This window comes from Canis aureus, chromosome 8, assembly GCF_053574225.1.
Source record: "Canis aureus isolate CA01 chromosome 8, VMU_Caureus_v.1.0, whole genome shotgun sequence".
Taxonomy (NCBI): Eukaryota; Metazoa; Chordata; class Mammalia; order Carnivora; family Canidae; genus Canis; species Canis aureus.
This window is the reverse complement of record NC_135618.1, coordinates 46,494,626-46,518,674: the sequence shown is the minus strand read 5'-3', so window position 1 is coordinate 46,518,674 and position 24,049 is coordinate 46,494,626. Positions and strand designations below refer to the sequence as shown.

The 24,049-nt window shown below is 54.7% G+C and overlaps 1 protein-coding gene across 1 annotated transcript in view; it reads left to right on the top strand.

Annotated features, from left to right (window-relative positions):
* Window positions 1–24,049, top strand: part of LOC144318994 (uncharacterized) — a 143,575-nt gene that overhangs the window by 8,965 nt on the left and 110,561 nt on the right. Inside the window, exons 4-15 of the mRNA XM_077906642.1 lie at window positions 364–434; window positions 2,007–2,172; window positions 2,278–2,412; window positions 3,097–3,277; window positions 5,694–5,824; window positions 11,476–11,579; window positions 13,840–14,005; window positions 16,549–16,734; window positions 16,870–17,022; window positions 18,482–18,626; window positions 20,738–20,896; window positions 21,431–21,555. Coding sequence (XP_077762768.1) covers window positions 364–434; window positions 2,007–2,172; window positions 2,278–2,412; window positions 3,097–3,277; window positions 5,694–5,824; window positions 11,476–11,579; window positions 13,840–14,005; window positions 16,549–16,734; window positions 16,870–17,022; window positions 18,482–18,626; window positions 20,738–20,896; window positions 21,431–21,555 — 1,722 coding nt within the window. The remainder of the gene's footprint in view (window positions 1–363; window positions 435–2,006; window positions 2,173–2,277; window positions 2,413–3,096; window positions 3,278–5,693; window positions 5,825–11,475; window positions 11,580–13,839; window positions 14,006–16,548; window positions 16,735–16,869; window positions 17,023–18,481; window positions 18,627–20,737; window positions 20,897–21,430; window positions 21,556–24,049) is intronic.

Genomic DNA, 24,049 nt, shown 5'->3' with positions numbered 1-24,049 from the left:
TTTTCTGTTTGTTTGTTTGCTTTACAATCCTAACCTATTTTATTTATACTGTGTAGCCATATGAATCTCTAACCCAAACCTCCATGGCCTTGGGGGCAAAATGAGAAACTAGTGGGACCTTTCTGAACATTTATCAGGGAATGATAGGTCCTGGCGGTTTCAATGATTTATCCTTTGAAGGTATTTGGCATCCACCACCTAGGATCTAGAACCTTCTGCTCAAGGGAGGGATCTCTCTGCCTAGCCCCCAGCATGGGGCTGTATATTGTGCTGGGCCCCAGAACTGCTTCGTGGATTGGGGTGTTGGTGAGATCCTAGGGTGTCCTAGGAGAGGTCACTGGCTCATGGGGCTTTCTGCTTCAGCTCCAAGACTTCCAGGCGACATCCATCCTGGGGCCCAAGGTGGCAGCTCTGAAGGAGTCGGAGAACTTAAGGTAAGACACAAGGCCTTGCTCCTGAGAAGTCTCAGATGGCCTTCCCTTACCGGTGGACCGAACTCACCTCCTGTTTCCCTGCCCGTCACCCCCAGCATGCCCAGATTTTGTTTGTCAAACATTCTCTGGGCATTGTCCTTGAGTACATTCTGGAAGACACTGGGTACTCATTCAAGCCTACCCCTCTCTCCTCCCCGTGTCTGCTGAGATGGGGCTTTTCTTGGAGACCCATGGCCTTTCTCTTCCCATGCTAAGCCTCACTTTTGTGACCCGGCCAAGCCTGGAATCTCTCTCCGGCTGGTTTCCCAGGACTCCCTGACAGTGGCCTCTGTGGCCTCAAAGCTCAGTCCAGCTGCCAGACTGAAGACAAGCCCATCTCTGCAGATTCCTCTTCCTTTTTTATTGCAAATTCATTTGTTAAAAAAATAAAGCCTTTGTGCTGGGGTGCAGGGACGGGGGATGCGGCCAAGGGGCAGATGGATCCCCGCTGAAAGGCTTCGGGTGGTCCCCTCCGTGGGGGCAGTGCGGCCTATTGTCCCTGGGCTCCTCATCAGAAATGCTAAGTCAGAGGGCTGGGGCTTGTCAGCATCTTGAGGCCACACTGACATTTGCTATTCTGGAAGGGGTGGGCACCATTTGCATTGCTCTAGCACCAGGCCTGAGACCCAGGCGAGGGGGGCTACCTATCCAGAAGGCCCCCAGATTTCAGGTGGAGCTGGAGAGGGGGCAGTGACCTTCAGGAGGTACAGGAAAAGCCACCTCTGTCCCTCCAAATTCTGCTTTGCTGGCTAGCTGCCGGAATTTAGCTCTATTCCACCCACACACACGACAGTGGGGACTTGGCTGCCTGTCCCCTGGTCCTCCTATCCCCTCACCTGGCAGATGCAGGACACAGGCTCCTTTCAGCCAGGTGAGGGGTGGCAAGACAAGCATCGGGCTGAATTCTGGTTCCAGCTCCTCCCTGGCTTGCTGTATGATCCCCTCCAGGAGCTTCCCCTCTCTGGGCCTCTTTTCCTCCTCTGCACAGCGATGGGATCTCAGGTCACTCCCTGCAGGGAGCTGGGGGGGGGGGGGGGGTTCTGGGACCCAGGACACTGGAGCCAGACTTCCTGGGTTTGAATCCCAGCTGCCGCCCCAAACACATTACTTTCTGGCCCTGAGCCTCAGTTTCCTCCTCTATAGTGGGGTGGGGGCAATGCTAGGTACCTCCCCAGATGGCTGGGAAAATGAGAATCTTCAGAATTCAGAGAGCTCTTGGAAGCGCAGTTATCTATTCTTTGAGGCTGGGCACACCCAGGCACCTTTGGTCTAAGGGTTAATAAGTCCCCGGGGTGGGGGGCAGTTTTGAGCAAGGAATTGGCTGCTCTTATGGTCCATTCAGAAGTTATTGGGGAACCCAGCTGGAGGGAAGCAAGGCTATGTGGGAGGTGTGGGGGTACCCTGGGGGGGAAAGGGGTGTTCCTACGTGGACTGACCTATAGCAGGAGGAGCAGGGATTCTGCGGCCCCAGCTGGGAACAGGTGGCCTGGCTCCTGGGAGGGCCCCCACCTGACTGGCCCCAACCTGTCCCAGTGCCATCCTGAGCCGCAGCCCGCTGCCCTTTGTCCTGCGGGCCGGGCGCGTGGCCCACCTGTGTCCCCGCCGCGCAGAGCCCCGCTGGGCGCTGAATGTGAAGCGTGGGGTGCTGAGCCTCCTGCAGGGTCTCCCTGGAGCCAGTGACCCCCAGATCCTTGAGGAGGTGAGGCCTGGAGCCTGCAGGGGTAGGGAGGTAGAGGGGTAAGGGGGTGCGGGGGTGGGAGCAGGGGGCCCACAGGGGGCTGACGGGGTCCCCGCGCTCTCCCAGGTGGACGTCCTGGGCAGGTGTCCCACCACGTACTGGCCACAGGGTGACCAGCTGCGCAAGACCAAGGACCTGGCGCGCTGCTCCCTTCGCCAAGTGCGCTCCTCCCTGCGTGCCCAGGCCCTGCCCGGGGAGGAGGTAAGTGTCCCGGGCCAGCCTGCCTTCCCCTCTTACCTCTTTAACTCACCCCCCTGGAGGGTCTACACTGTCAGCCCCCGGCCAGCCCCCTGCTTTCCCTCCCCCTCTTTCTCCTTCCCTCCAAACCCTTCTGCTCCCTCCTCCCCTCCCCTCCCATCTCCCATCTCCCATCTCCCCTCCCATCTCCCTCCTCCTCTCCCTCTTCTTTTCCCCACTGCTCCTCTCTATAGCCTGGAACCCCCCTCTTCCTGCCCCCCCCCCCCCCAGCTCCTTGCAGAGAACAGGTTTTGTTAATAGCACATTTCTAGGGAAGGATAAGAGGTGATCCTTGGGGCGGTGAACTAGTTCTATACAAAGTCTTGGTGTCTGGAATCCCATGCAGCTGCTGCTGCTGTTTCTCATTTTCAAACTCAGGTTTTCTGACTTGCCCTGGAGTTCCTGTTCCTGGGACTTTTCTAGCTTCCCTTGTGCTCTCCCCCCACCCCACCTCCCACCCCATCAGCCTTTGCTTGCCCTGCTGGTACCACAGCCCAAGTTGGAGGGGAAGCTGAGGTCCCGTGTTGAAGCCCCCAGGGTACCCCAGCTCGCTCCCTCCAGCCCCCCAGGGACCCCATCAGCTGGGTTCTTTCACTGCCTGGGCCTCCCCTGAGCCCCTGCCTCTCCTCACCCTCCATGGTCCAGCAGGCCGGCCTGGCCTCCCGCCTGACCTGCCTCCAGAGTTTCCAGGCTGGCGTGCTGAGGGAGGCCTCCTGCACGGAGCTGCACACCCTGGGGCCCCTCTCTGAGAAGGCAAGTGCTGTGCAGATGCGGACGCTTTCCTCGCTCACCCTGCTGCGTGAGATGTCCCTGGATCCAGCTGTCACAGGTGACCGAGGGTGGATGTGGGGACCCCTCAGAGGAGCCCCGAGACTTCCTTTGGTAGAGGGGCTCAAGCAGGCCTAGGCTCTGTCCCTCTGTCCCTGTCTGTCTTGAACTGTTTCTGAAAATGGCTATCTTCAGGAGAGTCAGCCTCTTTTTCTAGAAGTTTCTGCTGGCTCAGATGGCTCAGGCTTGGTCTGACCTTCTCCCTTGGTCATCTTCAGTGGAGATAGAATCTTCTGGTTTGGGACGCCTGGGCGGCTCAGTAGTTAAGCATCTGCCTTTGGCTCAGTGCGTGATCCCGGGGTCCTGGGATCAAGTCCCGCATCGGGGTCCCTGCATGGAGCCTGCTTCTCCCTCTGCCTGTGTCTCTGCCTTTCTCTGTGTCTCTCATGAATAAATAAATAAAATCTTAGAAAAAAATATTCTGGTTCCCTGATCTTGTGGGAGAATATTATCTTCCATCTGAGGACCTGACCATTTTGGGGGGCAAGCTGACTCAGGTCTTCTGATTTTCTGGGAAGTCTCTGCCGACGCATAGCATTCCCTGGGGCTTGGCTCTATCCTCTAATTTTGCCTGGAAAGGGAGAAGCAAGGCATGCATCTGAGGGAAAAAGATAATTTTTCATGATTGAAAAACTATTTCTCTGGGTAATAAAAATGATTCTTATTGCTGACACTTGGGAAGGATTTACTGTGGGCCAGGCGCTGTGCCGAGTGTTTTAGGTAGATTATGTAATTCAGTTTTCATTATGAGCCCATTAGGAAGGTACTGTTATTAGTCACATTTTCAAATACAGAAACTGTGCCTCTGAGGGGTAAAAGGGCTTGAAGTCACACAGCTAGTGAGAGCCAGAACCGAGACTCGAACCCCCAGCTCTGCTCTGTAGCTCTGGCAGGTGGCTCTTGTGTTTCTGAGCCCGGGCTCACCGTACCACCTGAGGGAGAGAACCTGGCAGGTAGGACCGAAGCCCTGGGGCTTCCCAGCATCCTCTCTGGTTCATGGAACACTGGCTAAGGCCCAGGCTGACCTGCCTCCCGAGCTCTGGGCACCATGCAAGCAGGGACTGGGCATCTAGCTAGTTGTGTCAAGACTTTCTGGCTCCCCACTGAATTGAATGAACCTTTCATCTTTTTTTTTCTTCTTTCACTAAGATATAAGTGGTTTTATTTATTTATTTGTTATCTAAAGATTTTATTTATTTATCTGACAGAGAGCTAGAACCAGAAAGCATGACAGGGGGAATGGCACAGGGAAAGGGAGAAGCAGGCTCCCTGCTGAGCAGGGAGCCCAGTGCGGGACTCCATCCTAGGGCCCCAGGATCATGACTGAGCTGAAGGCAGACCCTTAACTGACTGAGCCACCCAGGTGTCCACCCAGGTTTTATTTATCTGTTCTTAAAGATTTATTTATTTACTTTAAGAAAGAGAGTGAGTGAGCAGGGGGAGACAGAAAGGGGGAGAGAGAATTTCAAGCAGACCCTATGTTGAGTGCAGAGCCCAACACGGGGCTCGATCTTATCACCCTAAGATTGCGACCTGAGCTGAAACCAAGAGTTGGATGCTCAACCGATTGAGCCTCCCAGGCACCTCCTAAGTGTTTTTGGTTTCTTATTTTTAAATTAAAAAAAAATGTTAATTTGCCTGCTGTACATTTAACCCATTTAAAGTGAACAATTCAGGGCAGCCTGGGTGGCTCAGCGGTTTGGCGCCTACCTTCCAGCCCAGGGTGTGATCCTGGAGTTCCAGGATCGAGTCCCATGTCGGGCTCCCTGCATGGAGCCTGCTTCTCCCTCCGCCTGTGTCTCTGCCTCTCTCTCTCTGCATCTCTCATTAATAAATAAATTTTAAAAAATAAAATGGACAATTCGATGGCCTCTGGTATAGTCAGAGTGGTACGCCTACGGTGGAAGTCAACTTTGCAACATTTTCATTTCTCTGCAAATTTCCGGCCCGTCTGCCATCATCCCTGTGTCCTCCCAGCCCCTGGCAACTGCTCTGCCTCTCTGGATTTGCCCAATCTGGACATACCATGTAGAGAGAATCCTATAGCTTGTGACCTCCTGTGACTAGCTTCTTTCACTTAGTATGTTTCAGTGTTTGTCCACATTGTAGGAGGTGTCCGACCTTTTTATTTCTGAATAATCTTTGATTTCATGTTTTCTCTGTCAGTCCCCAGAGGGCTTTGGAGTTAGCCTATTTGACTGTCCCCCACAGATGGGTATAAAAGTTGTTTCCCATCTTTTGCTGGTAGCAGCAACACTGCCATGATTTTCCTTGTGCATGTCCCCACCCCGCCACACCCCTTGTCAGGAGCATGCAGAAGGAAGCATTGGCAGGGCTGAGGGTGGCCCTCAGGGGAACATCTTCTCATGCTGGCATTCCCCCATATGGTCATCCCCAACTAGCGCTTCCCATATCAGATCCAGACGATGGAGATGTGACTCCAAGCAGCCTGTTGTACGAATGGGAGGAAACACAGTCTCAGGCTACAGTAGTCACAGCGGCCACATTGGTGAGGATGCTGTGCCTGGCTCAGACCACGAGTTTTGAGGTAAGTGCTTTCTCCAGCCCTAGGCTAGAATCTGGCCTGGATCCCTGGAACACCTTTTTTTTTTTTTTTTTTCTAAATCCTTTATGGTCTACCCTCCTACATGTTCAGGATCAGGGCTACTATGTACAGTTGCACAGGTTGTGCACTACAAGGCTGTGCCTGGTTGCAAAAGAAGGGGAAGAGATCTAGCTGGTGTGTGTGAAGCCTTGTACCCCCATATAGGTGGGGTATGAGCAAAGATGAGGCCTTTCTTTCATCTGTCTATAGACAAACAGTCCTGTTGAGCCCTCAGGCTAGCTTTCTGAACATGGTAGCCAGGTGGCTTAGTGACCACTTTGGAACTGGGAGTCTAAAGCGGAAGATACTGGAGTTGAGACCTGGCGTGGTCGCTTTAAAATCTAGGGGAAAGCTCTGAAAAGAGCTTAGAAAGGACCAGAGTCCAGAGTCTGAGCCCTGGGGATGTGTCTGGGGAGCACGCTGCCCAGCCTCACTGGAGCCTGACAGTGAGGAGCAGTGGGACCGGCTCCTGCAGGGTCTCATGGTCAGGGTGATTTCCAGAACATTCTAGGCACACAGTGATCTTTGTCCCACCAGCCCTGCCTTTCACAGCTCTGGGGGCCACCACCAGTGATTTTGGAGATGTTCAGTGCAGCCACTATTTCTGCCCTGTCTCGGTGTTGCTCCTGACTTAGCGTGCGAGCCAGGGCCTCTCCGGGAAGGCATATGAGAGATGCGGGGGGTTTTCTGATTCAGGCCCCAGCGCCTGTGTGCTGAGAAGAGCACAATGGGGTGTTTTGCCTCTGATCCCGTAATAGCCTGGGAGGGTTCACACTATACTTGTTTGTTTATTCTGGATAATACCCGCCTCACTGGCTGCTTACACAGGACCCGGGATTTGGGGAACAGAAATAGGTTGTTTAGGGGATGTGCAGAGCTGGGCACCGTCTCCAGTTGTAGGCATGGTGCCAAGTGTTCCAGGCACCCCTCGCTTCCCAAAGCTCAGCTTTCCTGGCATCATTTAGGTGTGGGGGCTTCTGGGATATACAGATGCCCAGACTCCAAGCCTTGGTATTCTGACCTGGCAGGTGTGGGCTGGGAACAGGCATCTGAGGGCACAGCTTTGGGGGTCTTGGAGTTTCTCATATAAAGTCAGGATGCAGGAGGATGTTGTGAGGCTGTGCCCATCCAGCCATTGCCCTCAGATCCAGGAGCGCCCTTAGGCTGGAATTCTTTGCACCAAGGGCCCCCCTGGGTGCTGTGCCTTTGTGAGGTGAAGCATTTGTTCAGGAGCTTAGAGTGGGCCAGAGGCATTAGGTGGGGGTTAATTTGCCTCCATCCCTGGGGGCTGGGCTGAGATGACCTAGGTCCCTGTGTCTTGCTCAGCTTCAGGGGTGCCTGGGGTGTTTGAGTCGGGACCCACAAACACCTATAAACCAGTGTCCTGGGCCCTGGAGGGACAAGTAGGGCAGGGACAGAAGTAGGGGACCAAGGAAGCTCTGGAGTGGGGTGCAATTTTAAATGATGGATGGTCCAGGAGGCCTCCCTGGGGAGGTGACCTTCAGGAGAGGTGTGAAGGAGTGGCAGGATGTGGTGGTGGTGGAGGGAGGGCAACAGCGCAGATACTCCAGGGCAGGACCTGCTGCTGGGGGAGTTAGTCTGAGCAGCAGGGTGGGGGGGGGCGGTGTGGCTGGGGCCTGGTGCCGAGGGCCAGAGGGGGACCAGGTCAGCCCCTTGGAGGAGCACACAGATCATTTTTCCTTGGGTAGTGGGGAGCCTTGGAGGGTGTTGTGCAGAGAACGGAGGTCACGATCTGATGGACATCTTAACACTGGTGCTCTGGCCAAGGCTGGAGAACAGACTGAGGGCAGGTGGGATGCTGGGAGCCCAGCTCAGGGGGCTCCTGCAGTAATGCGATGGGACATGAGGTAGGGTGGTCTGGGGTGGCAGTGGGAGGTGGGGAGGGCAGGGTCAGATTCAGACAGACACTGAGAAAATACATATTTTTATAGTATTTTGAGTATATAGAGACACTATCTATTGATTGTATTTATTGGCTACATATTAAGTATATAGTAGAATGTATTGAAGAAATACATGTGTATACGTGTGTGTGTATACTGGGTGTGTCTTGAACACCCCCACACACATGATATAGTTTGTGTACCTCTGGGTATATAGCAGAGATACACTGCAGCTGGCTTTTCACTGTTTTGCGAGCTGGGAGGCAGGCTCCCAGCTTGTTGATGAGTGGGTCTCCCCCACTGGGGGTTTCCTGGGAGTCAGAACAGCCCAAAGAGAAGGGCCATCTGCCTCCCTAGGTGGTGCTCCAGGCCACCAGCTGCTAAGTCACCGGGCCAGCTGTCAACCCTGGCCCCACAGGTTCTTACCTGGGTGCTACTGTCAGCTTGGACCAGATCATCCTGTATGGCCGGGGCCATCCTGTGCCTTGCAGGCTGTTGAGCAGCACCCCTGGCCTCTACCCACCGAATGCCAGCGTCACCCCTTCCCTGGTGGTGACAACCCAAAGTGTGTCCAGGTGTTGCCTGGTGTCTCCCCGGGGAGCACGGTCACCCCCTTTGAGAAGGGCCGCCTTGTGGCCTACGTGCCAGCTGTTGTGCTGCCGAACCTCGTGGTGCTCTGGGAAGCCACAGGACAGGCCCACTTCCTCTCCTCTGGCCCCCAGAGCACCCTCTGACCCCCTGACTGGGCATTTTCCCTGGCAGAGGGGGCTCAGGGCGAGGCATCCCCTCCCCGAGACTGGCACGCAGGCCGCAGAGGCCACAGAACGGCTGTTCTGGATTTACAGCTCGAGAAAGGAAGTCAGTTGTTCCCACTGGGAAGGTCCCCCGGGCTGGGGGTGGTTGCTGAGGGCCTTTTTCAGGGATGCCTCATTGCACACCAAGAGCTCTTTGCCACCGTCCCCCCCAGGGCTGAGGGGACCCGCCTGGTTGCCCGGGGGACCGACCTCCAGGGCTTGAGCTTGGAATGCCCTTGCCTGTCCCCATTGTTGCTGGGCAGGAGACAAGATTGGTTTTTCAGTCTGGAAACAAAACCGGGGACTCCGTGTTCAATAGAGAGCAAATTCCCCAGCCTGACCCTCCCGCGGAGAGGCCCCGGAGCTTCGTAGTGGGGGGCAGCAGGCCGTGTAGCCAGGAGCATCAATTGGGGATGGGGTAGGGGTCACCCCCCTCCAGAGAGGATGCCAGGGAGAGGGCACTGCTCGTGGTTACCATCCGGCCTCCTAAGCATCGGAAGCCCGAGTCACCGGCCTTTATTAAGTGCCGACGGTGTACAGCCAAGGTTTGGAGAGACCGTGTAGACAGACTGTGGTGCATCAGGGCTGATGGTAGGAATCCTGCGGGCTGGTTGTTAAACACAGTCATTATTCACGGGTGGGTCAAAAATAAGTTGTGTTAGGGCAGCCCGGGTGGCTCAGCGGTTTAGCGCCACCTTTGGCCTGGGGTGTGATCCTGGAGACCCGGGTTCGAGTCCCGTGTTGGGCTCCCTACATGGAGCCTGCTTCTCCCTCTGCCTGTGTCTCTGCCTCTCTCTCTGTCTCTCATGAATAAATATATAAAATCTTAAAAAAAAAAAAAAAGAAAGAAAGAAGTCGTGTTAGAAATAAAAGTAATGAGTACTCAAGGCCGTAGTTTGCCCGTGACCTCCAGGTCCTTTGCACCTGCTGTCACCTCACCACATGTGGAAATAGCACATGCTCTGGAGCCGTCACGCTGCTCTTCCCAAGCCCGCGTCCAGGGCCAGCGCAGGGGCAGCAGGAGAGGCCGCAGTGCGAGAATCGGCACCAAGGAAACCAGAAGATGCTACAGCAGGCTTTCCTTATCCTTGCATTTTTTTGGTTTTTGTTTTTGTTTGTTTTGTCATTCTCCCCATCCTTCCCCCAGCCCACTGGCCCGGAGGACACTGGTTAAGAGTGTGGGTTTAGGAGCTAAGTGGCCTGGGTTCATCTCCTGACTCTGCCACTTAGGAGTGCTGAGGCCATGGGCACCAGACTTAAGCGCTCAGAGTGTCTCGAATCTTCTGTTAAGTGGGGCTGGTGATAGCTGCTCCCCGTAGGGCATCACGACGGTCAGATGGGATGATGCAGGCACACGGCCTAGGATGGTGCCTGCATACAGTAGGGGCTCCGTACGAAGTGGTGGGTGCTGGTGCTGGTGGTGCTGTTACTGTGTTCTTGTTATTAGCGGGTAGGCTTCTCGCTTCTCTCCCTGCTGGAGGGGGAACCGGGATGACCTGCCGAGATCCATCCTGCTGTGCCTGGCTCTGGAAAGCTAGTCCTGATGCCCAATGCTTGGGGCTGGAGGCCTCCCCGGAGGAGGAAAAGTGCTCCAGGGTGGACACTGGCCTTCCCCAGGGGGGATGATGCTCGGCCAGGCACAGCAGCGTGCATACTTGCTGGGGGGCTCAAAAGTGTGCGTGTCTAGGCCCAGAGAATTGTGGGTGTTGCTGGGGAAAGGCAGCCCCCAGGTGGAGGGAAACAGATCTGAGCCCATCCAGAAGGCAGGCAGCAATCCTGGAATGGAGGGGCCCCGGGGTGGCTGCCCCAAGCTGGGGTGACAGAGCGTCTTTATGGCTCATGGCAGTTGGGGCCAGTCATGACAGTGGCAGTCACCCCCACCCCCGCCCCCAAACACAGGGGCCTGGCCTGTGGGCCCTGTGTGAAGAAGTAACAGCAGGCCAAGGGTAGCCCAAGGGTAGGCAGGGTACTCCCAGCACCAGAGGACCCCTGGCCAGCCAGGTGTGGGTGTGAGGCCCAGTCCTGGCCTTGGCCCAAGCCTGGGGGCAGCGTGGGGGCTGCCAGCAGGGAGCCAGGACCAAACCAAGTATCTGCTGAAGCCTAAGGAGTGCGTGCTCTTGAATACAGTCCTTCATGTCCTTGTGCATATTTGGACACTCAGAGGCTGTGCTGGTCAGGCCTACAGACAAGGCTCGGAGCCTGCAAACCACCCATTATTAGCCATCACTGCTCATACTTCTGAAGAACATTTACTTTTTTCTTTTTTCTCTCATTTACCTATTTGCGCATTAAAAATGACAAAAAAGATGGTCACCTCACTAACTGTATGAAATATGCTAAGACCCCTGTAATATCTAGGTCGTGGCCACGTGAACACTTACTGAGCTTTTACTAGAGTGTAAAGCCCACAAGTGCAGGTATCCTGTCTGGCTCCGAGCACAGAGCCTAGCACGTAGTTGGTGCTCAATGAATACTTGATAAAGAATTTAAAAAGGGGGTGGACTGTGTGCCAGGGATTCCGTGGAGAGAAGTCCAGCTACATGGCCTCATTTCGTCGGGTCTTAGGATACCTTAGGTGGAGGGGCGCCTGGGTGGCTCAGTGGTTGAGCCTCTGCCTTTGGCTCAGGGTGTGACCCTGGAGCCCTGGGACCGAGTCCCACATTGGGCTCCCCGCAGGGAGCCTGCTTCTCCCTCTGCCTGGGTCTCTGCCTCTGTGTCATAGATAGATAGATAAATAACTTTAAAAAAAAGAGCTACCTTAAGTGGAAAATGCTAATGCATTCTGTTTGCAGTCCTGTCTGAAGGCAGGGAAATGGCTGAGATAACCCTGGGGTCCCCCCGCTACCCCCCACCCCAGGTTGCCTAGTCTCTCATGCTGACTCCCTCTGATTCCCAGGCTGCAGAACTGTTCCTGACACTGGTGTCTGAGCTCCAGGGCCTCTCCCCAGATGAGCTGTTGGCCCTGTGGCGACAATCTTCCTTTAAATGCCGGGACAACTGGTAAGGACCTTCCTGCAGGGACGTGGGAGGTGGGGAGGGGACCAGGAGCTGGTTGGCGGTCCTGGTGGGGCTGGGTGGTCTTGACAGTGTCCCAGGTCCCCACTGAGGGGTGGATGGTGATATCGCATCTCCTCTCATCCCTGGGATATTGACTTGTCTTTCAGTCTGGGGATGGCTGCCAAGAAGGTGATTAAGCGGGGAGCTCGGAGGTTCCCACGGACCGAGCCCTCTTGGGACTAAAGCTGAAAGGCCCCGCAGTATAAATACAGGCATTGTTCCCTCCCTGACTGGGACCCTCTTGCGGAGAGCTGGAATTAGCATTCCAATGTGCCTTGGGTACCCCTCTAACCATAGGTGGGGGTGTCGGCCAGGCTGGGATCCCACCACCTGGATGCTGCTGATGTGGGGCCAGCAAGGGGGGGTGTATATAGAGACCCCGGGGTCCACCGGGGAGCCGGGGGGTTAGGGGGTGTCTCCAAGGAGCTTCGTGAGCTCAGGGCTGTGCAGAGGGGAAGCTTGCGGTTCCTTCCCAAAATCTAGCCGCTCTTCAGGACCCTGAGAGATCCGGAGGCGTGACTTTCTCAAAGGCTCCTGAAAAGGTCTCCAAAAAGTTATCAGCTCCAAAATACGAAAGGAAAAAAAAAAAAAAAAAAAAAAAGGAGTGCAAAATCAGCATTACCAAATGTCTAATTGACTGACTGCAAAACCTAATGGCTAAGATGCTTCATCATCTTCTGAAACCCTCTCTTTTACTTTTATTTTTTAAAGACTGATTATTAGAGAGAGACAGACAGACAGTGCATGGGGAGGGGGAGGGGCAGAGGGCGAGAACCTCAAGCAGGTTCCACGCTGAGCATGGAGCCCGACATGGGACTTGATCTCACAACCCTGAGATCAGGACCTGAGCTGAAATCAGAAGTCGGATGCTTAACCGACTGAGCCACCCAGGCGCCCCTGTATTCCCCGGTTTAACCCCCACAAGGACCTCGTGGGGTAGGTGGCTTTATCATGTTCCTACTTTACATTTGTGGCAGGAAGTCAAAGCACAGAGCAGTTAGGAAACTGGCCCAAAGTCACACAGCAGAGTTGGGATTTGAACCCCAGTGGTCTCTGCTTCTCCATCCAGTACTTCTGGGCTTAAATATGTGATGTTTGACTTAGGCACAGTTTAATTATGTCTCCTGTAGAAAAGGGCCTGGAGTCTTCAGAGGGAATTGCCTGTTTCCCGGGGACATACCCCACCTGCTACCCTAAGCTTTCCTACAAGCCCGTGTCTCCGCTGTCCAAATAGATGTTGGGAGTCAGGGAGGTGGGGAGGCTCATCCCAAGCCCAGGACTTTCTGAGAAGACACATGCTCTTCGAGTTCTCTTGCCCCTGCTGCCGCCTCTGCTTCTGGCCAGACCGAGGTCCCCAGGGCCCAAAACTATAGGGAAAAGAGGAGGTGCGAGGGTGAGGGGTGGAAAGAACGGGTAGGATGCTGCTGAGAGGAAGTGACCTCTGTGTTCCCAAGGACTCTCGGGCATGTTGGGGGTGAGGGGGCTTGTACATCGGCATTCCCATTCCCCAGATGAGCAAGCTGAGGCCAGAGACTGTTTATGGGCAGAGGGTGTGTATGTGGGTCGGGGTGGGGGTCTGACCATCTGCAGTCACGGGTATCCCTCACCAGGGTGGGGGTGGCCCCGTGCACCCACAGCTGTGCACCCTGCTGGCTCATGGCGCCTCTCGTTTCTGCTGTGACCCGGGAACCCACCTCCCGTTCGGTTCTGTCCCCACTCAGAGCCACTGTTGTATAAAGGTTGAGAACGTCTTCTGAGCTTCTGAACCTTTCTGGAATCTTGAAAAAGAAAAGAAAAGCAGAGGGCTGATGTTGACCTGGGGCTGAGGGCGGAAGCAGCAACCTGCCAGTGGGTGGTTCTGGTTCGGTGCCGGGGTCCTTGCCCCTCCTTCATGACCGTGGCAGGTTTTAGCAGAACAGTGGACAGGGCTCGTGTTGCCCGAAGCTGCGGGTTTCCTGGGCGGGCGGACCTGGCAGGGTTTGGGCTGGGCTGCCATTGTCCCCGTGGACCCTAAAAGCCAGGCTGCCCGGGTCCCAGGCCCAGCCCCTTCCGAGGCGTGTGATGTTGGACATGTGCCCGTCGTGCTGCCTGGAGCCTCCTGGCGTCCCCGGGATGACCTGAGTCGGCCTCCAGGTGAGGCCTGGAAGGTGCTCAGGACATGCGGGCCACCTCTGTGACGTCCCTCGGTGTACCTCCACCTCAGGCAGCCGCTGGTGGACGCCCTGCCCTCCTGTGGCACCGAGCCCTGTGTGGGCCTCATGAAGGACCTCATCGTGTCCGGGGAGGTGGAGGTGGACCAGACGGAAGCCTGGCTCTGGTCGCTGTCCTTCATCCCGCAGCCCACGGATGCCATGGTCCACATGCTGCTGGTGAGCCCCCCGCTCCCCACCTGGGCCCCTGTCATCCCTTCCCCACTTGGCTGCTGATTGCACACCGGGGGTGACCTGCTTTGATCGGGGCTTTGCACCAGCACAGAGAGGTCTTGGGTTCGAGTCTCAGCAGTGTGATTCTGAGCAAGTGACCTAACCTCTCTGGGCCCGTTTTCTGATCTGATTGACGGGAAGGGAACCGGTGCCTCCCTCCTGGGCTGGTGGTAAGATGCAGGAGGATGTGTGCAAACCGATTCTCCTGGGGTCTGGCACCGAGTCTGAGCCTCGTAAGTGAGAGCTGTTCCCATTATCGGAAACAAATACGTCTACCGAGTCTTGAGGCCAAGAACCGTGTGTGACGGTGGGCCAAGGGTTTCTAACAACCCGGCGGTCCTGGGTAACCGTGAGCCTGCCTCTGGGACCGAGGGGCTTTGAGGGCATCCGTGTTGCAGGAAACTGAGGTCCACAGAGGCCGGGCAGCTCGCCTGGGGAGAGGCGGGTGCTCCCTCCTCCTCCACGGGCTGTGTCCTCACTCGCTCTGGGGGCACCATCACTTGTCGCTCCTCACCCTGCTGTGCCAGGCTGGCAGCGGGTGGGGATTCAGAGGACATCGCAGGGAACAGGGGTGAGCACGCCGGTGATGGGCCAGCCAGGGTCCCCGGGAGCAGCAGAGACCCCTGCCTCGCCAGCAGGATCTTTGGGTCTCTTGTGTTGGTCAGGCTGGGGCTCACTCTCTGGGCAGGCAGAGGGTAGGGAGCGCTCACCCCTGACCCCTGACCCCTGACTCTGGGGTTGGCTGTGTGGTTGGCTCGGCTCAGCAGGCGGGGCCTGGGCTGGGTCGCCAGGGGCATTGCCCACGCTTCATGGCCTGGCAGGTGACACTCTGGCTACCTGCAATGCTAGCCTCTCCGGGACCCTCAGGGCTGAGTCAGGGCTGGCAGGCTCAGTCTCCTGGAGACCGGCCCTCCCTCCCTGCCCCCCCCCTTTGTTTGTTCTGTACAAGAGATGTGACTAAGTGTGCAGACTCCCGTTCTAGACTCCCAGATTCAATCCCAGCTCTGCCCCTTTGACCTTCAGCCAACCACTTGAATTTCTGTGCCTCGTTTCTCCATCTATGTGGTAGGGGTAACACATAGGGAGACTCTGTGGATTCATGCGTTGTTGGGATGTGTGCCAAGTGACATGCACGGGGCTGGTATTGCTGCTGTGACTATGTCAGGGAGACGGGGTGAGCAGAGCCAGTGGGGTCCCTCGGCTCACAGAGGCCAGGATCTCCTTCACCTGCCTCACTTGCCCTCCAGACCAGGGCTTGCACCTATCTGGACTGGTTCGCTCGTTCTCTTGTCCAGTCCACAAGGATGCATGAGTGCTGGGGGTGTGCCAGGCGTGTGCCAGGTGTGTGCCAGGCAAGTGCTGGCAATGCAGGTTGCTTTTTTGCAGCCTGGAAGGGGTGGGGAGTGGAAGAGGAGAAGGCTCCTGCACCCTGGTGTAGGGGTGGCTGAGGATCGGGGCGGCGCCCTGTCGAGCACGAGCACCTGGGGTGGGCCCCTGATCTGACTCAGCCTGGGCCCAGCTGCTGTTGCCGCTGCCACCTGAGCCGGATGGGGAGTGCAGTCTGGCCCCCAGAGGAGGGCCGGGGTCTCCTGCTCCTCAGGGACAGACCCAGCGGACCCCAGCATGTGCCCGAAGGCGGGGCAGGTGTAAGGAGAGTTGACTTTTCAGGCCGTTTTGGAGCTGGCCATAGAACACAGCTATTATGAAAGATTATCTAAGCCTGCAGGTAGAGAAATAACATTAAAAGCCCTGATCGAGACCTACTGCCTAATTCTGCTGTGGCGCCGCATCCCTGCCCTTGGGCTTATTTTACGGTGGACGTGCACCTGCCACATGACAGCCACTCCCCGCTCAGGGGGGCTCTTCCTGCAGCGAGCGAGTGGCGAGCACTGTGTGGGAGCATTTGCACCACAGAACTTGGCAAATGTTACCCGTGAGGACTTTTGTTTCCCCCCGGGTGGGTGGCGGGGGGAGTGGTTGCTAACCATTTACTCCAACACCTCTGGCCACTCTGCCGTGTTCTGCTCAGAGGACCTCACCACCCCCACCTTGCTCCTCCAAACTGGTGAGCCCCGGGGGTTCTCATCCTTGGCGCTGTTGACACCTGGGGCTGTCCTGTGTTATTAGAGTGCCGTCAGCAGTGTCCCTGGTCTTGGCCTGCTGGATGCCAGCAGGTCTGTTTCTCCGTTGTGACAGCCCAGACTGTCTTCAGACATCATCAGTTGTCCTGCGCTTGTCACGTGTCAGCCCAATGGCACAGTCCTCCCTCCTGGATACACAGAGAGGGCCGCCTGGGTGCTTTCGAGAGTGCCCGGTGGACAGATCCCACCACACACCGGTTCCTACAGACTCTCAGGTTGGGGGGCCCAGCCCAGGCCTCTGGATTTTTTAGGAATCTGTGTGCACCAGGGTGCAGGCCCATCTGTACATGGCAAAGCCTCTGAAGGGTGGCTCAGGTGGCTCAGGTGGGGGCCGGTTTCTGTCCCCAGCCGCTCCTGCACACCTCGGGGGCCAGCCCCACCGCCTTCCTTGGTATCTCGGCCCTGGTGCACAACCTCTGTGCCTCCCTGGACGGGCCCTGTGGACAGCTGCCTGGTGTCGGCTCCCTCGTGAGGACCCTGGGACAGGCCTTGGGTGCCAACTGCACCTTCCAGGAGCCCTCGGACGCTGACCAGGTGAGGATGAGCGGCATCCCAGGTGCAGCCCCATGGTGGGGCCCGAGCCATGCAGGGGAGCCCACTGCTGCGTGGGTGGGTGGGCTGAGCACCCCCCTCCCCAGGCCTGAAGGCCCTTTTGCCATCTCGTTCCAGCTCCGGCTTGTGCTGAAGGCGATTGGCAACGCGGGCCTGGCGGCCACAGCTCTCAGCCCCACACTGAGCACCTGCGCGTCTCAGAGGGGCTGCCCCCCTGAGGTCCGCCTGGGGGCCATCCAGGCCTTCCGGAGGATCCCCTGCTCTGCAAACGTGAGCTCCTGCATGTCATTCGCTGGGGTTACGATTGGGTGGCCGTGGCTCTCGAACCACCGTTTGCTAATTCACTTCTTTGTTCATTCATTCATCATAGGTATACTGAGCTCCTACTATGCACTGGGCCCTCGTGTGAATAGGTGTCAGGTCTCTGATGTCGCGGAGCCTGTCTCTGGTGGGAGGCATTACTTAGCGACCAAACGCACAAACAAGCCTATGGTTGCAAACCGTATAGAAGCCGTCCTGTGCTGCAAACACTCTAGTTCCGGGGTTTGCAGGCTTTGGACCACAGGCCACATCCTCGCTGGCTGTTTTGTACACAGCACTTTGCTAGAATGCAGCTGCTCCCGCTCATTTATGTGTTGCCTGGGGCTGCTGTCTTGCTACAACTGCAGAACTGAGCAGTGGCAGGAGAGTGCATGGCTCACAAAGCCAGAAAAATTTACCATGTGTCCCTTTGCCAAAAAAGGTTGCTGATCACTGGACTAGTCGCTCCCCTACGACTGTAGGTCAAAGCCAAAGTCCTTAGAGTGACAGAGCAGGCCCGTGTGCTCTGACCACGGGCCCACTTAACACCTCGTGGCTCCATCTCCTACTTCCCTCACCCCACCCTGGCTCTCCAGCCACACTGGGCTGCCTCTAGTTCCTCGAACACTCCAGGCCCACTTTTGCCACAGGCCCTTTGAACATGCTATTCTCTCTTCCTGGGATGTGCTTCCCCTGGGCATCCCCAGGCTTCACTTCTTTACCTTCTGCAGGTTTTTGTTTAAAAATCACTTTCACTCTGGGGTCCCCCTGGGCTTTTCCACATAATCCTTTCCTCTTTTAGTATTTACCACCTAATGGGATCTATATTTCACATCTTAACCTTGTTTGCTGTCAGTCTCCTGGCACGAGTAGGTGAGCTTCAGGTGGACAGGAGCTGGGCTTGTTTTGCTCCTGTCACCTAGCACAGTGCCGGGCACATAGTAGGTGCTCAGTAAATATCTCCGCAAGAGTAGATGGGTGGGTGGCTGTGCTATGAAGGAAAGCAGCAAGTGCTGAGGGAGAAAGTCACAGGGGGAGGGAGGTGGCTTGTTTAGGAAGGGGCCAGGGCAAGCCAAGCCCTCTAGAGAATACCTCCTGTGTGTCAGGCACCGAGCTGTTTTTATAAATAAAGTTGTGTTGGAATGCAGCCATACCCATCTATTTACCTGTTGTTACCTGTGGAGATTGGTGAGCCTCTGGGCTGGGGCTGGGGGAGGATGGGTTTAGCGGTGACCCTACCGTCTCCCATAACCTGCCCACAGGTGAGAGGGTTGGAGAGGCCTCCTGGGGTGGAATTTTGTGAGAGCTGGGACAAGGCAGCAGGGCCATCTGCTGGAGCCAGAGCAGCTTGGGGGATGTCATGCTCCAGGGTAGAGGCAGGTGGAGGTGGATGGGCTCCAGATGATGGCCTTCTCTCTGCCCAAGCCAGCGATCTGTGCTTTCCCGTCTCTACCAAAATCTGGAGGAGGACGCTGAGATCCGCATCAACGCCTACCTGGCCCTGATGAGATGCCCTGGTGAAGAGGTGTTTGCCCAGGTGCGGCGCACCCAGGCAAACGAGCAGTCCACCCAGGGTGAGCAGTGGCAGCTGGAGGAAGGGGTGTGGGGCTGGCCCGGAGCTTCCTGGTGGGTGCAGGGGTTTGGGAGCATGCTCTTGCTCTGTCTCCTAGATACTCTCCTAACCCGTTCCTGTTCTCCGTTTATTGCCATACCACCTGAACAAGTGGCCTTGTGTGCCCCCCACCTCATGTGTATGTCAGTTGGATGACCTCAGACCAATTGCTTCTCCTCTCTGCTCCTCCGTTTCCTCATCTGTAAAAAGGACTGGATGTCACTGGCTTCCCTGGTAGCTCTGGTCACTTCCTGACCTAGTACCTGGGAGACCAGAGACAGAGGAAGGATAGTATCTGCAAATCTCAGATCCCTTCTGGGGTCAAGGAGTTTCCTTTAAACAGGGGCCTCTGGCCATAGTTTTCCTGAACTTAAAAGCAAAACTTTAGAAAATAAGATCAACTGATTTTTCAAAAATCTTTTCCATGCTCAGTGAGTTGAGTGTCTGGAGCCTGACAGCCTGGGTTCAAATCTCAGCTCAACTACTTCTTTGTTGAAGTATGCATGCCTTTGAACAGGTTGCTAAACCTTTCTGAGCCTCTATTTCTATATCTGTGAAATGGGGATGATAATACCACCTCCCTCATACAGGGAGCATAAAATGAGTTAATACACACAGATATTGAGAGCATCTTAAGTGTTGCATGTGTGGCTGTTTAGAATACGCATTGCATTTAGAAACGCAAGTTTCAGAGCAGACAGGAAAGTAGAAGTGGAAAATAAAAGCCCACCTTCTTCTTCCCCTGGCCCTTAAGTCCCATTTCCCGAGGGCATTCCCTGGGAACAGTTCTCTTGTACATCCCAACCGAACTTGTAGTGCGTAGACGAGCTTGTCCATGTAGCTCCTAAACAACAGCATCTCAGAATCATGTTACACTTGCTATTGTGCTCCTTGCTTTTGTCTTTGGTGTTTCTGGGGGCTCTTTCCACATCACAGCATGTGGACCCTTATGTACTGCTGCATGATATGCTACTAGGACCTTGTACCATAATCCATTTTACCACTCCCCACTGATGGGCATTTCAGTCATTTCTGGGTTTTTGCTATGAGAAACAACCAGCAAGAAGGAACTTCCCTGCATATCCGCCTTTGGGCCCTTGTGCTAATCTAGCCATAGGATAATCTCCCCAGAGGACAGACAGCCAATTTAAAGGGTGTACACATGTCAAAGTGATGCTGCTGAATTACCTTCTAAAGAATTGGTACTGCTTGAAGATGCAACTGTTTGTTGGCTGTTTCAGGGATGGAGTGAGATGTGTGTGAGATAGGAGGAGAGGGGGCTGTTTTGCATCAAACAGGCCACTGAGCCAAGCCCCATCACTAGGGAACCAGCCAAAGGGCTCAGCCTCGATGGAGGCCCTGGGTATAACAGGCCTGTGTGTTGCCCAATAGGAACGAAAGACAGACTCCACTTTGTTCCTTGGTGAGTTGCTCTAGAATCTCTCTGTTGGGCATCCTGAGAGCCTGAGAGGTTTGGGGGTTCCCAGTTAGACTCTAATATCCCTTATTGGACTCTTTCCTGTCAGTGCTCTCTTTTGATTTTTTACCCCTCCAGAGAGCCTGAGAGGGTCCCCTTCACGAATTGCATGTCACCATTTTCCCAACCCTGAAAGATACTCAGGTCTTTGGGTCCAGGCTTTGTCTTGATTGGTCTGCACAAACAGGCCTGGAAGATGGGTTGCTATTTTATTTTACAGATGAGGAAAACTAATCCTCAGAGAAGTAGAGTAACCATCCAGAGGTCACACAGCTCCTGAGTGGTGGAACTGAGATTCAGACTTGGGTCTGTGAAGCCAGAGCTTTCCCTATGGTGCCTCTTTTCCCTTCAGGAAGGCACCTCAGAAAGCTGTGCACAGGCTAGATTCCTAAGTCCCATTAAGTCAGTGCTGGGGCCACTGTTTCTGGAAGAAAATGTGGATAACTAAGCTCCAGAGAAGCCCCTGGTGTGTAGAAATAGCAGGACTCAGGAGAAGGGCTCAGGGGGCTGTTTTCTCCGGGCTGTGCCAGCTCCAGATCCATCTGTCCCCCACCTCCTCTTCCCTCCCCTCCCTGCTGGCCATGACTGGACTCCAGTGGGCTCCTTTGTGTGGAGTCACCTGATGCAGCTGCTGGAAACTGATGACCCTCTGAAGCGAGCTCTCCAGGAGGCCCTCCCTGAGGACATCCTGAGCCAGGAGTTCCAGCCAGAGACCTGGAAACACTCATCCTATTCTGATGTCACCTTCCGCTCAGGTATGGCCTTCCTAGGTGGCCTCTGTCTTGCTCTGGAGCCAGGAAGCCTTGGGGACCTGGGAGCTCTAACTCTTGAGGACACGTGGATTAGAGATGCTTTTTCCCAAATGTCACCTGTTCATATGTAAATCAGCATCGATTCCATTGCCTGCCTGTGAATTGGAGAACTTTCTTCCCTGTGTTACAAGGAGATTAGCACCCAGCCGAAGCTGTCACCTCCTTTATCAGGATGAAACAGAGCATCCAGAAGGAAACAGTGTTCTAGCCTAGGCACCTAAACAACCTCAGCCACTCCGGAAGTCTGGGGGTAGAAAGTGGGGTTCTCTGGCTGCCCCCTCTCTGCCTGCCAGCAGGTGTGGGTACATCTGTGACCCTCCTGGCCTTCCCTTTGCCCTTGATGAGGCTTAAGGCTGAGACACGTGTCCTGCTGGAGAGGACACACCACGTCTTGCCCTGTCTCAATCTATAGCCCCTCAGTGTTCAGATCCTGGTGGTGAGGGGTAGGGAGGGTACTGATCCCCTCTCTTCTCCTAGTGTCTGGCAGTCTGGGAATGAACCTGGAGCGGACCCTTCTCTTTTCTCCAGCCTCCTTTCTCCCCCGTTTTGCCATGACTAACCTGACCATCCATGCCCTAGGTCATGGCTTCAACCTCCTGGAGGTAAGAGAGGGCCTGCCATAGTCTTTTCTAGACTCGGGGCCAGAAATGATCCCATCCACCTCTTGTCTGTATTGATCCACTCCTCCATCCATCTACCCACTCATCCATCCATCCATCCCATCCCTCCCTCTCATCCATCTCTTTTATCTCACTAATCTCTGTACCTTCCCACCCATCTCTCTATCTGCCATCTCACCTACCCATCCATTCACCTATTCTCCCAGCCAGCCAGCTGCCTACCCAGCCATTTGTCCATCCGTCACCCAGCCATCAATATAGCTGTATATCCATCTACCTTCATGCATCATCTACCCACCCCCATCCATCCATTTATGTAGCTCCCCACCCATTTCCCCATCAACCTCTCACCCCTGCATCTATTCATCTATTCTAGTGATCCACACACACTGCTGTGCACCCATGTACTCATGTATCTATCCACATATCCATCCCTACATATATCTACACATACGTACAACCCCCATCCATCCATCCATCCATCCATCCATCCATCCATCCATCCATCCTCCCATTCATCTGTCTGTCTTTCCATCCATCCGTCATCCTTCTCCATCTATTCATGAATGTGCCATTATACCCTCTCTCCACCTACCCTCTTCCCCACCCATCCATCCATCCACCCACACTTATCCACCCACTCACCATTGTACAAATATCTGTCTTCTAACCTGACATGTGCCAGGTGCTGTGCTAGGTTCTGAGAATATGACAGTCAACAAGAAAGACCTGATCCCTGTCCAGAAAGGTAGATAAGAAACGAGTACATATTGATAAAACAACAGCAACATTAAGTGTTGTGTTCAGGAAGATGAAGTTTGAGCTGTGATCTGAAGAAGGAGCATGAGCAACCTAGTGAAGAGCTGAGGTAAGAACCTTCCAGGCAGGGGCACCAGGATGTGCAAAGGTCCTGTGACAAGAAAGGACTTGATGTGTCCCAAGAAGCAGAAGTAGACCAGGGAGTGAGGAGAGAGGTAAGATGGGAGGGCAGAGAGGATCAGGACCACATCATAGGAAAGTTTTAAGCTGGAGAGTGATGTGACATGATTTGAACATTCTTTTTTTAAAATTTATTTATTTATTCATGAGCGATAGAGAGAGAGGGAGAGACACAGTCAGAGGGAGAAGCAGGCTCCATGCAGGGAGCCTGACGTGGGACTTGATCCTGGGCCCCCAGGATCACACCCTGGGCTGCAGGCGGCACTAAACCGCTGCGCCACCAGGGCTGCCCATGATTTGAACATTCTTGCCGTTGCATGAAGAATGGATTGTGGGGGTGCAGCAACAGAAAAAGGGGTATCTCTGAGGTTCTATGTCCAGCAAACTTAAGTGTAATGGATTACCTTGGGGCCCTTCCATTTCCTTCCATTTCCCAGGCCCCCGAGACTTGTCTGAGGGAGGGTGCTCTCTGTGCCCTGTCCTGACCCCTTCTAATTTATGGAGAACAGGGAGTTTGTCCAAATATTGCCAGCTAGGGGCATGAGCTTAGATCTGCCAATGGCTGACCTTCTGGTGACTTCTGGACAAATGCTCTTGGAGACATCTGGGTGGAATGATGGAAGCACAGTAGATGTAAAGAAGAAGGGAAGAAGGGAAGGTGGCTAGAAGGATGGATGGATGGATGGATGGATGGATGGATGGATGGATGGATAGATGGATAGATGGGAAGGATTAAAGAGTGACTAAACAGATGGGTGGATGGATGGACAGATGGAAGGAAGGAGGGACAGAAAGAAGGACTCATTCATCCATCAAATTTTGAGAACAAACCAGGCCAGCTGTATTAGGCTTCTCCAGAGAAATAGAACCAGCAGCATGTATTATATCTAGAAAGAGATTTATTGTAAGGAATTGGCTCACACAATTATGGAGGCTGACAGGTCCCAAGATCTGTGGTCAGCAAGCTGGAGACCCAGAAAAGTCGATGGTGTAGTTCTAGTCTGACTCTGAAGGCCTAAGAGCCAGTAGTATAGTTTCAGCCTGGAGGTTTGAGAGCTGGAGAGAGCTGATGTTTCAGTTTCAGCGGAAGGTAGGAAAAGAAAAATGATGTCCCAGCTCAGAGGCAGTCAGGAGGAATTACCCTGTAGTTGGGGGGAGAGTCTGCCTTTTGTATGACTCATGCCTTCGACTGATTGGATGTGGTCCACATGCATTATGGAAGGCACTCTGCTTGACTCAGTTTATTGATTTAAATGTTGAATTCAGGAGAGTCCAGGTGACTCAATCGGTTAAGCATTCCAACTCTTGGTTTTGGCTCAGGACGTGATCCCAGGGTGTTGAGATGGAGCCCTGTGTCAGGCTCTGTGCTCAGCATGGAGTCTGCTTAAAATTCTCTCTTTCTTTCTCTCTCTCTACTCCTCCCCACCGCACATGCATACTCTCTCTCTCAAATAAATAAAAAAAATGTTATATTTATCTAGAAACAGTCTCATAGAAACACCCACAATTATGTGTAACCAATATCTCAGCACCCCAT